The 19,967-nt window shown below is 38.8% G+C and overlaps 1 protein-coding gene and 1 long non-coding RNA gene across 4 annotated transcripts in view; both read left to right on the top strand.

The window, feature by feature from the left end:
• The window catches only part of abca2 (ATP-binding cassette, sub-family A (ABC1), member 2), a 95,783-nt gene that overhangs the window by 49,919 nt on the left and 25,897 nt on the right, over positions 1 to 19,967 (top strand). Inside the window, exons 4-23 of one of the 3 annotated variants that reach the window (XM_073860303.1) lie at positions 88 to 251; positions 2,866 to 2,987; positions 3,366 to 3,467; positions 6,131 to 6,307; positions 6,773 to 6,994; positions 7,558 to 7,910; positions 7,986 to 8,145; positions 8,514 to 8,642; positions 8,862 to 8,897; positions 10,855 to 11,022; positions 14,566 to 14,662; positions 14,811 to 14,982; positions 15,991 to 16,095; positions 16,414 to 16,528; positions 18,285 to 18,475; positions 18,635 to 18,785; positions 18,916 to 19,120; positions 19,193 to 19,351; positions 19,493 to 19,673; positions 19,746 to 19,958. In XM_073860303.1, the coding sequence (XP_073716404.1) occupies positions 88 to 251; positions 2,866 to 2,987; positions 3,366 to 3,467; positions 6,131 to 6,307; positions 6,773 to 6,994; positions 7,558 to 7,910; positions 7,986 to 8,145; positions 8,514 to 8,642; positions 8,862 to 8,897; positions 10,855 to 11,022; positions 14,566 to 14,662; positions 14,811 to 14,982; positions 15,991 to 16,095; positions 16,414 to 16,528; positions 18,285 to 18,475; positions 18,635 to 18,785; positions 18,916 to 19,120; positions 19,193 to 19,351; positions 19,493 to 19,673; positions 19,746 to 19,958 (3,222 nt within the window). The remainder of the gene's footprint in view (positions 1 to 87; positions 252 to 2,865; positions 2,988 to 3,365; positions 3,468 to 6,130; positions 6,308 to 6,772; positions 6,995 to 7,557; positions 7,911 to 7,985; positions 8,146 to 8,513; positions 8,643 to 8,861; positions 8,898 to 10,854; positions 11,023 to 14,565; positions 14,663 to 14,810; positions 14,983 to 15,990; positions 16,096 to 16,413; positions 16,529 to 18,284; positions 18,476 to 18,634; positions 18,786 to 18,915; positions 19,121 to 19,192; positions 19,352 to 19,492; positions 19,674 to 19,745; positions 19,959 to 19,967) is intronic. The other 2 variants (XM_073860304.1, XM_073860305.1) reach the window with 2 other exon arrangements.
• LOC141358758 (uncharacterized) lies at positions 13,143 to 14,199 on the top strand. The gene is made up of 2 exons (XR_012365181.1): positions 13,143 to 13,766; positions 13,814 to 14,199. It is a non-coding gene; the product is annotated as an uncharacterized lncRNA (long non-coding RNA).

Genomic DNA, 19,967 nt, shown 5'->3' on the forward strand with positions numbered 1-19,967 from the left:
ATTTCTGAATGATCTGTTTTTACCCAACATTACTATGCTTAAACTCCACTTGTTCTGTCACCAAACTTTCTCTCTGCTGTTTGTCAGTGTGACTCAGTTGTTGGAGAGGATCAGTGAGGTTGTGGAGCAAAATCACTTGTTTACATCAGACAGACCGAGTCTGGGGGAAGAGCTGGAGTCACTGCAACAGCACCTGGAGAGTCTGAGCTCGGCACACGGACCTTTAGAGAGTCACTACAACACCAGCCGTGGTCAGAAAACACAAATATACACACACCAAACCTGACCATAGCACACACACGGAGACTTCTCAAATGTGTTTTTACACATCGTTCCAAAAGGAAATTTGTTACACGGCAGAAGTTTTGAAAGAATTATTTTGTCAACATTGGGAAAAGCAATTTGAAGAAAGTTGCGCCGAGGAAGTTAGTTCAAAACTATCGGTAGCGGTAGAGAAACATTTAAATATAAGTGTCACGTCAAAATTTTACTCTATTTAATCTAAAGTGTGTAAAATTTTACTTTTTCTTATATTTTCATATTTACATTTAAGCATTTAGGGGACGTTTTTATCCAAAGTGACCTACAAAGTAAGGAAAACCATATAGCAATTCGGGAAGCAGTAGTATGAGTAGTGCTATACCAAAGCTGCAGTTTACAAGGTTAAAACATCTCTTATAGACATGTTGTTTTCATATTAGGGCTGTCACCATTAAAGAGTCAGTAAGATGCACATTTTAAGCGTCCTATCACTGTTTATAAGTCCCGGGCAGATTTAAATGCATGCAAGGTCAAAAAACTGTAATTTTCTCAAAATATACATTTAAAAGTACCCCATTTCTCAGAGATCCCCAAACGATTCGTGTGAAGCCGTTCAACGACTCAGTCTGCCTAAACCCCACCTTTCAGTTGCCTACTCTGCTCTGATTGGTCAACTGACACAGTCTCCGCACAGACCACAGATCAGTGGCACAGACCAACAATAGTGCAATATGTCCTAGTGCTAACATGATTTACTGAGAAGACATTATCGACATCAATACATATCATTCATCATTAATCCAAGCAATTAAAACGATGACAGACAGACACTAACATTTTTACACTTATTTAAGCAAGTGTAACTTAACCTGACTGGACCATAGCAAAAATGTAAACACAAGTGCACATGCGTTAGCCGCTTGCTAACGTGACTCTCTGACAGTATATTAAGAGTTAAACACCAACATCAATACACATCATTCATCATTAGTCCAAGTTATAAAAACGTTGACAGACATTAACATTTTTACAATCATTTAAGCAAGTATATGTAGCTATAATCATACTTATAGGTTGTGGTTAGGAGACACATGTTGTTTCAAATAAAGTTGGTACTGAACCATCTTTCATTGCCAAACGTCTAGTAAATCCCTCAGTAATAAAGTCATTTCAACCACAGATTCTTCACAGCCAAACGTTTAGTATAACCCTCCTTGAAAAAGTAATTGAAGAGTTTCGTTGCAAAACGAGATAAATCCATTTTTTTACATTTTTGACAAAACATGTTTATTATTATGTTATCATGTCATTATTTTGTTTTATGGTGCTACTTAGCTGTATTTTTTAAGTTATGAAGGTTTAAATCAAAACAAACCAACTGCAGTTGCATCGAAATGAATTGGAATGCACAACCAAAAAACGAGATTTCTGAACAATTAAAAAACCGGTGGTTATCTCGTTTTGCAACTAAACTCTTCAATTTAAACCACAGATTTTTCATATATCTTCATCCTTTGGTAGTGAAAACGACACAAACTGAAAACACAGCGTGATATGATGTTTACACACTAACTAGCTGAAGTCTCTGTGGGCAGGTCATACTTTTCGTTTCTCCCGTGCAAGGCTGTAGGCGGAGATTATTATGCTAAGTGTTGGTATTACGTGGATAAAGACAGGCAGGAGATTCAATCCATATGATGACTTGTTTCAGCGAATCAGAGTCGACTCCCTACTTTAGAAGCCAATAACTTTATTAATTGTGCACTTTTTGGTTCAACTACTTTCCACATTGTTTACATTGATGGACAGCTACACTTTAAATTTAAGGATATCTGATTTTAAGGATTTTGACATTTAGATATATTTGTTTATAAACTTTGATTGTGTTAACCAAGCATCTACAGTGAGTAAAATAAGTATTAAACACATCACCACATTTCTCCAGATGCTGGTACAGTAACAACCCATGCAATCCACACATGTAAAGAAATCAAACCATAGATGCCCATAAATGAAGTTGTGTAATCATGTAAAATGACACGGGCCAAAGTATTGAACCCCTGGAGAAAAGGATGTGCAAAAAGGCATGGAAAGCCAAGACAGTAACAATCCTGTCCCTTTTCAGTCCAAATAAAAACAGCTCCCAACTGATGGCCTATAAAATAGTGTCTTATCATTACCATGGTGCCATGCAAGAAATATCTCATGATGGGTAAACCCTAACCCAAACACACAGCCAGGCAAAACTTTCAATTGGTTTCAGAGAAAGAAAATAAAGCTTCTAGAATGCCCCAGCCAATTGGGACTTGAATCCAATTGAAAATCTAAGGAAAGAACTAAAGATAAGAGTAGAGGCCACTGAACCATCAAGATTTAAAGACTGCATATGCATGCAACTAGTTTTTACATACAGGAGGGATCAATTTCATGTCAGTAACACCTATAGAAATATGTTAACTGAGAAAATTGGTGACTTGTTCAATACTTCTTTACCTGCTGTATGTATGTTCCATTGTTAAGAAACAAATACATACACAACACTAGATCCTCTTCCCCTCCACTAATTGAAAGCACTTAAACTGTTTGCATGTGTGTCTGCTTCAGGTTTCACTGTTGGAAGCTTCCTCAGGAACCAGTCGTCATTCTGGCAGTTTCTCACCCGAAACCTTTCACTGCCCAACGACACTGCCAGCCTGCTGCTATCCTCCCCTATCAATCTAAAAGAGGTTTGTCTTCCACACTCATCTCAAACTTCCTTCACCTCCAACCCAGGTCAGACAGCAGCACTTTTGAAGTCAGATCATGACTCATGTGCTAGCTCCTCTGAGCCTCCCGCCTCTCTTTCATCCTCTTTGGAGTCTTTAGCGATTCTGCTCCGTGATGGCATAGAGAGGATGTATGATAGAATCGAATGCTTTAGGGCAGAGAAGCTACATTATAGCGCGTTTAACACGCTGTAGTCAGTGTAAAAGTGCTGAGAGATGTTCTTGTGAGTTTTCATTCATTTTGCTGAAGAGTTTCATTTTCACTGTTCTCAGGCTATTTAAAGTATTTGAGTGTGACAGGAGTTTCTAAATCGGTGCGCGTGTGTGTATTCTGTTCAGGTGTATAATCTCATATTTGGAACGTATCCTAAAGTTGGAACAATGAGAGGAGGTAGAGATGAAGGACAGCACAGTCCTGGAGAGAAACTTGTACAGTTTGAGGTACAGTATGAGATACTTATGAAAATGAACCCATAATTTACTCACACTCATTCCATTCTAGGTGCATCTAGACTTCCTAGTTGTATTATTAATTTAAGTTGTATTATATAATATCTTGTCCCAACTTGCTTAGTAATGGCATTAAATGATGCCTGTGTTTTAAAGCTCCAAAAGGCACATCCTTATATTAGGGATGTAACAATTCAACCATGTGTCCCATTAAAAATGCCTGTCTGAAATCGATTCTGAATCCTATTGGACATTTCCCCCTATTGGACGCAGTTTAACTAATAGGAGTACTATGAAAAGTTGCCTGTTTCCATTTCTGTCTTTAAACGCTCGTTTTTTGAAGTCGACAGCTTATAAAAACGTATTTTTTTTTGGTTGTTAGATGTACACCTTGTCACACAGCAGCTTTTAGATATTATTCTGTTTTTAAGTTTAATCTGTAAATAAGTTTTTATAAGCTGTCGACCCCAAAAAACGAGCGTTTAAAGACACAAAAATGGATACAGGCAACTTTACATAGTACTTCTATTAGTAGAACTGCGTCCACTAGGGAGAAACGTAGTCGGCGATCCACTTTATTCTCCTTAAAGACTGGGTTTTACGGCTCGACAGCTTATAAAAACTTATTTCTGGGTTCTTTGGCTTGTTAGCTGTACATATTGTCACACAGCAGCTTTTAGGCATTTTTCAGTTTTTTGTTATAAGCCAGAAATGACAAGGAGGCGGCTTCTCGCAATACAAAGTCAATGGAGACGGTTGGATTGCGGTCCCCCCCGGTGGGCGTGTTTTTCAAATTTGCATAACTGCGCTCTGTCTCTATGCTTTAAATCCAAATGAGCTGCTCAGGTGGGCGGAGTCTCAAGCGCTCGCGCTGTAGTCAGAGCATCGAGGGAGATTTTCTCAAGAAAAAAGTTATGTAAGCGATGCTAAGCATTATATATTTGAACAAGTTTTAAAAGTCGATTATCTGTTTTATGCATACTAAATACATGTTTATCAGCAGATGGAGAACATTGTGAAATAAAAATAAAGACATTTAGGTCTCATGCTGCCAAGGTTTTAAACAGGCATAATGATTTTCAGCATGTTACAATAAAATACACGTCCTCAAACATTCAGAAGTTTACTTTTTGACCAACCCACACGAGCACATTTAAATGATCTGTAATAAAACAACACGTGTAATGGTTAAACTTTAGAGAAACGGATCAAATGACATGTTTAAGTTTATTGTGTATGATTGAACACAATCGCGTTTCTGTCAGTCTCTCACTCTCTGTCTTGTAACTCCTCGTATTCATTTGAAACTTCAGAGAAACATTAAACAACATATTTATGCTTATTGTGTATAATAGTGAACACGCGTTGTTCTCTCACTCTGTCTCGTGCAGTGCATTAATCCTCGTGTTCATTCATATAAACTTCAGAGAAACATATTAAACAACATACTTGAAAGCGAACCATCGCGTTGCTCTCTCTCTCTCATGCTCACTTGCTCTCTCTCACTCACTCACTCACTCACTCGCTCGCTCTCTCTGTTGCACTAAGGTAAGGTTAATCCTTTAGAACGTTAATTCAATCTTTAGAAAGATTATTAAAACTACAAGTTATAAGATTGTAGGCTCCTGTTTGTGTTCGAGGGAATACAAACGCGTCATGCTGTCAGTCATTCTTTTTCTCTGTCTATCGCACTCGTGAGGCCGTTCATGGTTGGATAGCGCAGATGAAGGGGCGGTATCATTATAAAAAGAGCCCCTTAATACGTCATGGGGGGAGCGAAATTCGAATGACATATTCACATGCTTGCAGAGAGAGCCTTACCAAAACAAAGTTACAGGGTTGCGATTTTTCATGTTTTCTGAGTTGGTAGAAGCACTGGGGACCCGATTATATCACTTAAACATGGAAAAGTCTTATTTTCATGGAATGTCCCCTTTAAACAAATTCATTTTTACATTTTTGTCTGCAAAGGGCAAACGTTAAAATGACATTTAGAAGCCTATCAGCAATTTATATTTGTAATCTGCCTCATAGACTGGTTAATCAGCTGATCATGAATAAAGACGTGCTGCCTCCTGTCACATTACTTATATTCTGAATTTCACAGTTATGCATTAATATTATCCACTCGAGGTTTTAGAACCTCTATGAGAAACTACATGTACATTTATGCCTTTTGGCATTTATATTTCTTTATTTTCAATCTTAAATATGGTCAAAAACCATGTCATTGGCTTAAAATAACCTAGAAAATGTTAAATATTTGACCCAACAATCCAAGCATTTTGGGTTAAACAGCTCAGCATAGGTTAAATTACAACCCAATGTGTTGGGTTTGTCGCTTTTTTTTTTCCAACACTGGGTTGAAAGTAACCCAGCATTTTTTACAGTGTAAGGGGATACAAAGCAGACATTGCCTCTGAGGCTTTACATAGCCTTTTATGTTGTTGCCATTAGACAATACTACTATTGAATTGTGGTGTTCATGTCATGTCTCAAATGTTAATTGTTTTGCTTTTGTCAAACATTTTGTCAGTTTTTGTGGTCCTTGCATTGAGAATTGCACTTGTAATCTTGGTGTTGGTCTACCACACTGAGCCACATGAACACGACAGTTAATCTAGTTACTATTTTCTTTTCTCTTTCATGCTCAGCAGCAAATTCTTGGAGGCTGGCAAGGTGTGGATGGTGGTTTGATTCAGAAAGCATTGAGGGACCCCACTAATACAGCTCACCGCCCAGCTCTCCTCAAAGTCCTGTCCCAGGCACTGGGAATCGCAGGGGGTGGAATGGGTCAAAAATTTGATCCTCAATCCCTGCGTGAGATAGAGGTTGGTTTGCCGCTTGATTTGAAAGCTAGACTTTTGGCATGCAAAATATGTACGCATGATATCACATACTAAAATGTTTAATTCACACATCATGGATACAGATGTACTTGCACCGTTGCTTTTGTTATTACTGTACAGAATGCAATACTGCTATTTTTCTCCTTCACCGGATATCCATCATCTATTGGTTACACGTAATATGAGTTCACAAGTCAAAGTTCATCAAACTTGAAGTGCAAAATTTGTTGCATAAGCTTTCGTTTCCACTCTGCGGCATTCGCATGCGTATAAATAGAAGCCAGTGAAATGAAAAGACTAGTGTGACCGCAGCAGCATACGTATATATTGCAAAATAATATAAATGCAAAGACATTGGTCTGTTTCTTTGAATACGCCGTTGGGTTAACCGATTGTTTTGTTTACTGTCAAATCTGCTTGCTTCTCAATGCGTGTTATTGTTTCCAGGGAATTGTGCTGACTGGTACAATGCTTGAAACGCTCACTTGTGGAGAAGGCGGAAACAGCGAATTAAGCAAAATCTTATTGGTCCCTGATAAACAACAGGCAGTTTTGAAGGCCTACCTAAAGACCCTTTGTGGTGGTGGGGCGGCGCAGAGGGCTGAGCGGTTTAGGGAGATGAGCGAAGAACTAAGAGAGCAGATTGATACACAGAGAGTCTTTGAACAGGTATGTGCAATCCTGGTAGAGATACTAGACACTCCATTACTAAAATATATGAGGAAAACTGTAGCTTTATAAGCTCAAAATAGAAGTAGTTCACCAAGTCAAGCATGCTATATTTAAATAGTACACTACACTTCAACATCTTTACAGCAAACCTACTTAACTATTTTAAAGGAACAGTATGTAAGAAATGTATTTCAGTTAATCATAAAATGGCCCTGATATGTCACTAGACATTAAGAAATTATTTTCATTTCAAATACTTATATCACTGACAACAGTGGTCTGGCCAGGATATTGTCATTTAAAAAGTGGAGTTGCAGCCCTCAACTGACGTTATGTTGTCATTTTGTATATTGGCCACCAGTTGTGTGATTGCAGTACCAGTTTTAGCCACAAGTTTTGTGATTGCAATACCAGTTTTGGCCACAATCCTACATACTGTTCCTTTAAATCCACTTAGCAGGCCAGTGTCTTACATCATTTCATCTTCAATTAGCAAATTTATAGTTTAGCAGACCTTTCTTTCTTTTTATTCTCCGCTTTCTCAATTTCATACGTCACAGTTGCGTCTTGAGCAGTCTAACATCTCTGGTGTGTTGGATCAGTCCCACCTCGGAGCTCTGCTGAAGAACCTGGCTGATGTGGAAAGGCTGCTGCGGGATGTGGATCTGTTGTCAGGCCTGGCCAAACTGCTCCCTAAAGGGGCTTGCTCAGGTCACCAGCCCACTCCTGCAGCCAACACCACCTTCTGGAGCTCCAATACAACAACATGGGGTCCCAACACAACAGAAAGCCCAGGGGAAGAAAAAGAGGGAACTGCAGAAAACGGGGCTGAAGCTGAAAATCCCAAATCCCAATTTTCTGCCTTTGTTCAGCTGTGGGCAGGTCTTCAACCCATTCTGTGTGGAAATAACAGGTTTGTTTGTGTGGATAAAGGAGCCGTTGTCCTTCTTTTGCCTTTTCTTTCTAATAAACTTTAGTTGTTTTTTAGGATCATTGAGCCTGAAGCTCTTAAACAGGGAAATATGAGTTCCCTGGGCTTTACCAGCAAAGAACAACGAAACCTGGGTTTATTGGTCCATCTTATGACTACAAATCCCAAAATCCTTTACTCTCCAATTGGCTCAGAGGTGGATAAGGTCATACAAAAGGTAAGCGGATTGAAAACTTTTTTATGACTAACATCATCATCATGTTTTGATAGCACCACAGATTCGTTATCTGTGCACATACCGCTCGGAAAGTATTTTAATATGCATTCAAATATTGATTTTAAAACTTGATCTTAATCTTTTCTGACACATTAAATCTATTTTATCATTCCTGGGGACCAATTAGCTTATAATGCTTAGCAAGTGAGTTTGTCATGCAGTAGTTTGGTTATAATAATTATGTAAATTAGACCAATCTCATTAGTGGATAGTACATTACATTAATTATTCTTTAATTTAAATTAAACAAGAGTCATTTGGATACCTGGAATGATTTTTGATTAGATTATTCGACTTGCTCTCTTTAGGCCAATGAAACATTTGCGTTTGTGGGGAATGTGACTCACTACGCCCGTGTCTGGCTCAACATTTCGGCTGAACTCAGAGCCTTCTTAGAGGAGGGCAAGCTGCAGAATCACCTGGTGTGGCTCCAACAGGTAACATTATGTCTGAGGATAATTTTTTTCTGACTTTTGCTCACAAATTTCATAGTTGGTGGTTTTAATACATTAGCATGTGACAATTTAGAGAGATAGAAACAAGAAGGAGCCAATTTCTTATCAGTTTTTGGGTCAAAATACACAATTTTTTGTCTTTGTCTAGAGAAGAACTGTCAAAAACTGGCAAATTTTGATTTACATTTATGTATTTGACAGATGCTTTCATCCAAAGAAAATTACAGTGCATTGCAGGTACACATTTATATGTGTGTTCCTGGGGAATCAAACTCACAACCTAACACAATGCTCTACAGTTATTCTTTAACTCACTGATCTATGATCTGTGTCATCTACACTCACCTAAAGGATTATTAGGAACACCATACTAATAGTGTGTTTGACCCCCTTTCACCTTCAGAACTGCCTTAATTCTACGTAGCATTGATTCAACAAGGTGCTGAAAGCATTCTTTAGAAAGGTTGGCCCATATTGATAGGAAATCATCTTGCAGTTGATGGAGATTTGTGGGATGCACATCCAGGGAGCGAAGCTCCCGTTTCACCACATCCAAAAGACGCTCTATTGGGTTGAGATCTGGTGACTGTGGGGGCCATTTTAGCACAGTGAACTCATTGTCATGTTCAAGAAACCAATTTGAAATTATTTGAGCTTTGTGACATGCTGCATTATCCTGCTGGAAGTAGCCATCAGAGGATGGGTACATGGTGGTCATAAAGGGATGGACATGGTCAGAAACAATGCTCAGGTAGGCCGTGGCATTTAAACGATGCCCAATTGGCACTAAGGGGCCTAAAGTGTGCCAAGAAAACATCCCCCACACCATTACTACACCACCACCAGCCTGCACAGTGATAACAAGGCATGATGGATCCTTGTTCTCATTCTGTTTATGCAAAATTATGACTCTACCATCTGAATGTCTCAACAGAAATTGAGACTCATCAGACCAGGCAACATTTTTCCAGTCTTCAACTGTCCAATTTTGGTGAGCTCGTGCAAATGTAGGTCTTTTCCCCTATTTGTAGTGGAGATGAGTGGTACCCGGTGGGGTCTTCTGCTGTTGTAGCCCATCCGTCTCAAGGTTGTGCGTGTTGTGGCTTCACAAATGCTTTGCTGCATACCTCGGTCATAATGAGTGGTTATTTCAGTCAAAGTTGCTCTTCTATCAGCTTGAATCAGTCGGCCCATTCTCCTCTGACCTCTAGCATCAACAAGGCATTTTCGCCAACAGGACTGCCGCATACTGGATGGTTTTCCCTTTTCACACCATTTTTGTAAACCCTAGAAATGGTTGTGCGTGAAAATCCCAGTAACTGAGCAGAATGTTAAATACTCAGACCGGCCCATCTTTCACCAACAACCATGCCACGCACAAAATTGCTTAGATCACCTTTTTTCCCATTCTGACATTCAGTTTAGAGTTCAGGAGATTGTCTTGACCAGGACCACACCCCTAAATGCATTGAAGCAACTACCATGTGATTGGATGATTAGATAATTGCATTAATGAGAAATTTAACAGGTGTTATTAATAATCCGTTAGGTGAGTGTATATTGGACTGGTGCTTTGCCTAACTACAATTTTAACCAAGTTTTACAGTGTTGCAGTCTAAGGGGTGTGCACACCAAAGTTTTTTTCGCCAGCGGATTAATTGTGTCCTATGGAAGCCCTGCATTTTTCATAAAAGCCAGCAGATTACATTTTTTTTCCACGGTGAAAGCCGGTTTTCAACTCTAAAAGAGTTGGAAAAATATTCACATTTGGCTGAAAAAGCTCAGCTCATCAATGTCAGCTCTCACATGGTCGTCCAATCACAGTAAAGGCATCGTACAACGACTAATAAATAAAGCAAAAGTATCACAGCAACCAATGTGCTCAGCTGAAGAAAGCTGGCAGTCGGCTAAAATAAAGCTGTTCGCCGGGCGTTTTCAACCGCATAAAAAAGCTTTGGTGTGTGCACAGCCCGTAATAGAACTAAATGAATGTTTTTTAATCCAATGTTACAGTACTTTCACAGAGCTGCTATGAATTGTCTCTTTTTTCCCCTAAAACAAGAATGTAAAAAATACAAAGGTTGATTCCTGGAGAGAAAATATTGATAAAGTTTTGTGATATATCATAATGCTTTAAAATAGTGAACTTGTTGTGCGTGTGATTGATTCCTTGTGTGTTGTCCTTGTGCTATAGTTCATTGCTGACCTGAAGCAGCACCATGAACTTTTAAACGGCTCAGACAGTGAGCTGTTGAACAGTCTGATGGAGGAAAACTTCACCCTGCCAAACACAACCACACTACTAGAGCAGCTCCACACCATTGATAATGCAGCCTGTGGCTGGACACACTTCATGTCAAAGGTCAGAAGAGCTTCTGTGGCACATTTAGAGTTTGAAATCTTAAAAATTAACATTTAGTAAGGGATAATGTATAGGCTGCCTATACATTATCTCGCTTATTACATAGTTATTTACCTCATAAGGTGGAGGGTCTTGTATCACACTAATGGAGCTTATTTCTTGATAACAACCGGCTGCCTGTACATTATCCTGCTTATTACACTGCTATTTACATCACAAGTAAGGTAAAAAACAAATATTGATTTAAAATGTAAATGCAGACCTTCCACAAGGAAAACCTGTTACTTTCAGTTTGGTAAAGATAAAAGAAAACTTTCAAATATCATGAACACACTATTTGGTTTAATCATTTGTAAATATAATTTCATATATGTTAATAAAATACATATTTATATTTAATTTTTGTGTAATATTAAACTGTACCTGTCAGAATGATTCGCAGCATCCATATTTTGCTCATTTATCTGTGTCATTGTCACGTATTGGTTACTCAATAGTTTTTCCTATTTTCTTACCATTTTTGCGTGGGTTTGGGGTTAGAACGACTGTCTGTAACATAAAATGATGCCCTAACTCAAACCCAACTTTAACCATAATGTCAGGCAAGTGTTTAAAAATCCGGAAAAAAATATTATAAACCAATCGTTAAAGTGACATCCTAACCCAAACCCCAAATCTAAACCCACGCGAAAATGGTTTAAAAATAGAAAAAACAATTGAGTAACCAATACATGAATATCAGCTGACGTCACTCACTTGTCTTCCTCCATTTTGAGGACCTGAAGTGGTCGCAAAAGAACTAGAAGCTATGCTGTGAGCATCAAAATCGCTATTTTAACAACACTAAGAAGGCTCAACACACCATGATATTTTGCTCGAAGTATCGCCTGTGTCTCTACACGTGAACTTGAGCTTTGAGAACATTTTTTGTGAACACAGAGTTAACTAAAAAGAAGGTTTTGAACAACTGACTTTGGATGATTTGGCGTCCGCTCGCCGCCTTCTTCCCAGATGTATCAATCTCAAATTGCAACGTAAGGAGGGAGGAGAGTAAAGATTGATATCTCCTAAAGAATAGTTCCATAAAAATGCACGAATAATTCGTTGTTTTGTCGCAAGTGAAAAACAATATTGACCTTCTAGTTGAAAAAGGAGCCTCATATGAGATTCATTCGTTCGCATTCGGAAATCGATTATTTACGTCTGGCAGAGATGACGAGCGGACCCCAAATCATCCAAAGTCAGTTGTACAAAACTTTTCTTTTTAGTAAACTCTGTGTACACAAACAATGTTCTCAATGCTCGTGTTCATGTGTAGAGATCCAGGTGATACTTCGAGCAAAGTTTCATTTTCATGACTCCAATTCATTTTGGCGTCACTTTGACAGGGAATAATTTTACATCTGAGGCGTTTAAAAACTCCATTTGTCCATTAATTATTTCTAAAGAAACACGAAAATGTATATAAGGCTCCATTACCATGTATCTTACTTTATGGCCCAGTAGAAGCAGTTTTTGTAAAAATAGGCTAACGATTGCGTCATAACCTGCGACTTTCTGTCGCACAGTAGAGAAATTACCGTATGGACTGGGAGAGAAGCTCGCAGACAATCTTTTACTGACTATGAGGCAATCGGTTGGACGTGAAGGCATAAAGTCAAGGGAGATTATTAATCAGAATACTAACCAAAATGTGCTCCTGTTCACGCTCGCCGTCTCTGCAAGATTCAGTAGGTGATTCAGATTTCTCGTGGCACGGCTATTAGAAGACTTACAGTTTTCAGACAGGTTGCTCACGTGACATCTACGTCATTAAGCTCAGTTTGAGTCTGCGCAGTACGCTCGACACCCAGGAAGTGCATGCTTCTAATTGACTTCACTTGTCTCCGTTGAATCCAATGGGGTCGCTGTGTCCATTTCTTTTACTGTCTATGACTGGTACTCGGTAGGTCCTCAAGATGGCGGCATGACGTAAAAGGTCACATGACTGAAATCCATCTATACGTGAAACTGACACGGTAAAGAAAGTCTGTGGTAGGGACATGGAAAAATGCAGAGATCCGTGACAATGACGAGGATAAATGAGCAAAATGTTCCGTGACTATAGGGAATGTTAATGTACGTCACCGCAGTGTTGCATTATGGGACATGGGCGCCATGTTTAGAGGCACCGCCGACCGCTATGCCATTTAATTGTGGGCATGTTAAGCTAAAACTAGGTAAAATTGAAGAAGAACGGAAGAAATCGAGAAGTTGAAAGAAAAAGAGAAGGGACCCTATAGGAGAAACTAAATGCTACTGCCAAAAAACTTTATTTGGACAAATAAACAACATAGATCATATGATTTAGCAGCCCAAGACTGGATTACGGATCCAGACGCACTACCTCCGCTTACATATCTGGTCAATTACCTTGTTTTTGCAGGACTTTATTTACACTTTGCAGGAGTTTAAGAGCTATAAATCCCTTCAAGCTTATAGTAAGGTGACACTTCTTCTTTTGGAGTCTTATGGTTGGCAAACCAGCTATTTACTGACGATGTGTTAATACCTACGTATCTTAATGATTCTATAAAAGAATTTCTCCGTTGTATTCTGTGCGATGAATCAACACATGTTCATAAGATGGCACTTCTGTTTTGGCCAAGTTATTAAAACAAACAAAATGCTAAATATTTAGCTAACGTTGTTATTTAAAGAGTCACAAGCAGTGGGATTGAGCAGTTGCATTTAATAAAAAATATGTGTTACAATCGTCAAAATTGTCTAAATATTTATTTTTATAACTCAGGTGTTTAGGGTGATCAGAAATGAATGAATGAATCAATCAATAACTTACATTTACAAGTTAGTTTGACAGTGTTAGCATAAAAACAAGACAATTTAAGTGGTTCTGCTTTTATTAATCACAAATTACTGAATGACTGAAAATGCAGCGAACACACTCTCGCTGATGCAGGGATTTTTTTTTGAAAAGTAAACGTTTTTCTCCTGATTGCAGCAGGCAAACCACGCGATCCGGCGTCTTTTCGTCAGCTCCTGCACCGGCTTCCTTTGTTTTTTCCACGAATAAAAGCTGAAAAACCGTATTCCGTTGTTCAGTTTCCTCCCTGAACGATCGCGTGACCTGCTTGATCGAGCAGTACTGACCAAACATATCGAAGTTTATTAAAATCTCGACAGGAAATACAAAAACAACCTCCAACACATGAACTCAAATACAGCGAGATAGGACGCGTGCCTGCAAATATGGCGGATTACCCATAATGCAACACCGCGTGACGTCAACTCCACATTCCCTATACCACAGAACTTTGTGAGATCATGTTGGTGTGTTATTATTTTTGAGCATTTGTTATCTGGGAATAACAAACCTGCAAATGTCGCAACTGGCCAATCAGAATCTAGCATTCTAATGAGCTGTAATAATAGACGTTAATAAATTATTTTTTAGTTAGTTGTACTGTTCATAATAACAATACAAAATAAATGTAAGTTTTTACAAAACATATCTTCTACAAACTTTGATTCTGGATGCTGCAGGTCAGTGTGGATATTTTCAGAGGCTTTCCTGATGAAGAGAGCATCGTCAACTACACGCTGAACCAGGCCTACCAGGACAACGTTTCAGTCTTTGCAAGTCAGTAACCATTTACCAAGGAAAACCATTTGTGTTTTTTCCTTTAGCAGATGCTTTTATTCAAGCTACCACATTTTCATGATTCATTTAACCCTTTTGTACACTTTGTTAAATACGTCCATTAGTTTGATCTGTGTTCACCCTGCAGGTGTGATTTTCCAGACCAATAAAGATGGCACTCTGCCGCCTCACGTTTTGTATAAGATTCGACAGAACTCAAGTTTCACAGAGAAAACCAATGAAATCCGCCGGGCTTATTGGCGCCCTGGACCGAACACGGGTGGCAAATTCTATTTCCTTTATGGCTTCGTGTGGATCCAAGATATGATCAGATACCAAAAATTTCCTAAGGGTTAGATATCTTAAAAGTATACTGTTTTAACTGTGAGCCTTTTTTTTGGCAGTAAAATGTATATTTTAAGCCAGTAAATTATAGTCAGAACTAAAGCATTAGCTCTGCCATTTATGCTAAATTGTTTATGAAACAGCTGAGAAAGCAATAAATGGTCCACTGAATTAACATCAACAGACTTCTTAGTTGGCGTGGTTAAAGTGTAATGAAAGTAAATGTTTTATAAAAAATGAAAGTTATTCTGGTAAACTCAGTACATGGTTATTTAAGGCCCAGTGCACCAATCAGGTGAAGATTAATTCATTGAGGAGCTCATATACACCATGATATATTTTTAGTGCAACTAGCAAGCCCAAATTAAATAGGATTTAATCAATTTAAAGTGCTTTAACATAAGATGGCTGAGATACATTTTTCCAAATTTCTCTGATTAGGGATGAATAAAGTATTATCACATCATAAATGAGACATCCATAAATCAAAGCTATTAAAAAGCCAAATAATACAGCAATGTATGCCTTGTTTTCAGATCGAACAGATTTTTCGGGTTGTTTTTGCTTTAAACAAGAAAGAGCTGTTTGCCAATGGGGTGAGACAAATAATCTAATTCATATGGAAAAACAAGATTATTTTTCTTACCGCATTGGGAAGCTTTTTGTTTTAGGCATAAAAGATTTCTCTGAAAACAAAATGTAAATGCTCAAGTCATTTTGTTTCTCAACTGAACATATCTTGTTTTAAAGATGTTTGGATAATTGTGTTAGAAAACCAGAACGGAGGAAGAATATGAGTTTTGCAATGCAGTGTTACTTCTTAAGTAAACATGTTTCAAGGTTTTAAAAGTATTTGACTTGAAAGCAATTTCAAGAAATAAAAATTTAAAGCTTAAACCTTTTTAGTGCTTTTAGATGTGTTTACTCTTGATGATGCATTAATATAACCTCAGTTTCAACATTTCCCTTTTTCGCCCTCGTTTAGATATGATGGAACGGGCAATCATCAACACATTTGTGGGCCATGATGTTGTGGAGCCTGGAAACTATGTGCAGATGTTTCCTTATCCATGCTACACTAGAGACGAGTGAGCTTGGTTTATTCTCTACTACCACTTTTTATCACCTATTATATATTTTTGATGTTCAGCACTGCATTACTAATTGACATAAGCAGTTCAGGTGTCAATTCTAGCGATGTAAAGGTGAAGAGTATTAAAGCAATAGTTCAGGCAAAAATGACCCTATATTCAGATTGGAAGAGCTAGGACATTTAAAAAATATCTGATGTGTTTGTATTAAAAAGGATGGACATATGTAGCTCAGATGGCTTGAGGGTGAGTAAATCATGGGGTGATTTTCATTTTTGAATGAACTATCCCTTTAATAGATGTTTCCATCTACAGTTTCCTGTTTGTGATTGAGCACATGATGCCTCTGTGTATGGTCATTTCCTGGGTCTACTCAGTGGCCATGATGATCCAACACATTGTTGCAGAAAAGGAACAAAGATTAAAAGAGGTGAGAGCCAGCAGAAGCATGGTAGACGTTCTTTTAAAATGGAGGTCTTCAAGTTTTTTCAGTTCAAGACCTTTTGATGTATAGTGAGAGAGAACCAGGGACTAAAGCCGCCTTTCAACTGCACACGACAAATGACGGCCGATGAGCCGGAAGTCATTAATTTCCTATGGAGAGTCGTAAAGGGGATGCGTGAGGTCCCAACCATCTGCGGATACGTAAATTTCTGATCCGTTTTGAGTGTTGGATCCGTTAAAAATTTTGAACTTGTGCAACTAAACTGCATGCGATATGCCGACAGGAAGTGATGTATTTCATTGTATTCCAATCACAAACTGTGTGTGAGGTGAAAATGATTAATCCTTTTGGTTTTTACTTTATTCGTAACACTTGAATCCTTAAAAAAACGTTTGATTACTGATAAGTAATACATTATTAATTTAATTTGTGTATGTTATTATTTTAATATTGTCTTCATATGTTCTCTCCAAAAAATATTGGCACTCTTTGTCATATATGCATAGCTGTTTATTGTTTCATTCATTTGCCTTCATTTATTTATTTCACCATGGTAAACATGTTTGAATGAAGCCTCTTGCGCTGGAATGAGCTTCTCTTCCATATACGATTAAACTGAAACTTCATTACGACTGCCACTAGGGGCGAACTCGGACTGTCTTTTCCGAATGTCGTGTGCAGTGGAAAGGCGGCTTAAAGGTCTTCACGGGTCCACTTAGATCCGAAAACCAGAGGTCCGACCAAGACCTGAGCGGGTATGGGTCAAAAAGTTTCACATGTGCCTCGGGACACGGGTCGGGTATAATATTAGCGGCCTCGGGTCATTTAAAATGAATGTGATTTTGCCAAACAGACCAGAGAACAACCAAACAATCTTGCGTGTGTGCATCGAGTGTGTGCATCGAGTTCGAACTCCTCTAGAGATTTTTAGTGTTTTGGAATCCATTCAGCTGATCTCCAGGTCTGGCGCTTCCACTTTTAGCATAGCTTAGCACAATTCATTGAATCTGATTAGACCATTAGCATTGTGCGCAAAAATGACCAAATAGTTTCCATATTTTTCCTATTTAAAACTTGACTCTTCTGTAGTTACATCATGTACTAAGACCGATAGAAAATCCAAAGTTGTGATTTTCTAGGCCGAAATGGCTAGGAACTATACTCTCATTCCGGCGTAAAAATCAAATACTTTGCTGGCATAACATGGCTGCAGGAGGCGCAATGATATTACGCAGTGCCCGAATATAGTCCCCTTAGTAACTTTTAATAGCAGGGGACTATTTTCGGGCACTGCGTAATATCATTGCGAAACTCTTTGGTTATTTTTGAGTGCGATACTAATGGTCTAATCAGATTCAATGGATTATGCTAAGCTATGCTAAAAGTGGTACCGCCAGACCCGGAGATCGGCTGAATGGATTCCAAAACGGTAAAAATCACATTTTGAACTGTAGAGGAGCTGGAAAATGAGCCTTTCAATCTTTGACATGGTCTTACTCAGTTAATATTAAAAATATCAAGGTTATGTTTTCAGTGAATGTTCTTTACATTATATAGGAATATTATATGCAACAGTGAATTACAAAAAATTACTTAAAATGGGTTTTCACAAACTGTGTCACAAATTTTGAAAAATATGATATTTTTATGATTATGCAATACATTTTTAATAAGTCTTGTAGGGGAATAAAAGTAATCCTGAATGTTAATGCTTTAGTTAATCCTGAACGTTTTCATGCAGGTGATGAAGATGATGGGATTGAATAACGCAGTGCACTGGGTGGCCTGGTTCATCACCGGCTTCGTGCAGCTTTCGATCTCAGTCACCGCCCTCACTGCCATACTAAAATACGGCAAAGTGCTCCTCCACAGCGACCCTTTTATTATCTGGCTCTTCCTCACAATCTATGCCATCGCCACAATTATGTTTTGGTAATAGACTGTTCCTGATTTGTACACTTTCCTTGCCTGGCTGCCTGCTTAAAATATATGGATTATAATTTTGTTAACATATTGAAACACTATTATGTTTATACCAGCAATCTAACATCAGTTATGTAAATTAATTGTTTTCTTTATCCCTTCTCCAAGTTTTCTGGTGTCAGTATTGTACTCTAAAGCAAAACTGGCGTCTGCATGTGGAGGAATCATCTACTTTCTGAGTTATGTGCCATACATGTATGTGGCCATCAGAGAAGAAGTGGCTCACGACAAGATCACTGCCTTTGAGAAGTGTATAGCGGTACGAAGACCTCCTTTACTAAATGCACTTGAAAACTGTGCTAATATATCTGCTTTGTGTTACCTGTTAAAACCGGAAGGTCGAGCTGGATCCCTGTTTTATTTTCTCTTGTACTTCTTATTGTCTGCAGTCTTTAATGTCTACAACGGCATTTGGTCTGGGATCTAAGTACTTTGCCCTTTATGAAGTGGCCGGAGTGGGAATCCAGTGGCGCACTATTAACCAATCACCTGTCGAGGGCGATGACTTTAACCTCCTGCTGTCTGTGGTCATGCTTATCGTTGATACCATTGTGTACGGTGTGTTGACCTGGTACATAGAGGCTGTGCATCCAGGTAAGCTGGTTTTCATTTTGTTTTTACCTCCCAACATTTCTACAATTACCTTAATGCTATTTGCTATTTCAGGGATGTACGGGCTGCCCCGTCCATGGTACTTTCCCTTGCAGAAATCCTATTGGTTGGGTAGTGGACGCATTGAGACGTGGGATTGGCCGTGGGGTGGCGGCGCCAGGCTGAGTGTCATGGAGGAGGACCAAGCTTGTGCTATGGAGCACAGACGCTCAGGTGCTTTCAGTATCTATAGTGTGATCATTTAGTTTAATTTTATTGTTTATTTCTTTTTATAAGCCTTACCCTTTGTTTCATGTAGAAAAAAAATATTGTTACGCATAATGTTTTTAAATATTCGCCTTGTTTGATCCTTAGAGGAAACTCGTGGAATTGAAGAAGAGCCCAGTCACTTACCACTGGTTGTGTGCATAGACAAACTAACCAAAGTTTATAAGACTGGTCGCAAACTAGCCCTAAACAAACTAAGCCTAAACCTGCATGAGAACCAGGTTGTCTCCTTCCTGGGACACAATGGGGCCGGCAAGACCACCACTATGTAAGTGCGAGGAGGGATTTTCGAATAAATGTTTCATGCAGCACATTTGTTCACTGTCCAAATCTCTTATAGGTCAATTCTCACTGGACTCTTTCCGCCCACTTCTGGCTCCGCTACCATATACGGTCATGACATTCGCACAGAGATGGAGCGCATCCGTCAGAATTTGGGCATGTGTCCCCAGCACAATGTTTTGTTTGACAAGCTGAGCGTGGAGGAACACCTGTGGTTCTACTCACGTCTGAAGGGCATGGCTGAAGAAGACATCCGCAAGGAGATGGACAAGTAGGTTAA

The sequence above is a fragment of the Misgurnus anguillicaudatus genome, chromosome 22, assembly GCF_027580225.2.
Source record: "Misgurnus anguillicaudatus chromosome 22, ASM2758022v2, whole genome shotgun sequence".
NCBI lineage: Eukaryota > Metazoa > Chordata > Actinopteri > Cypriniformes > Cobitidae > Misgurnus > Misgurnus anguillicaudatus.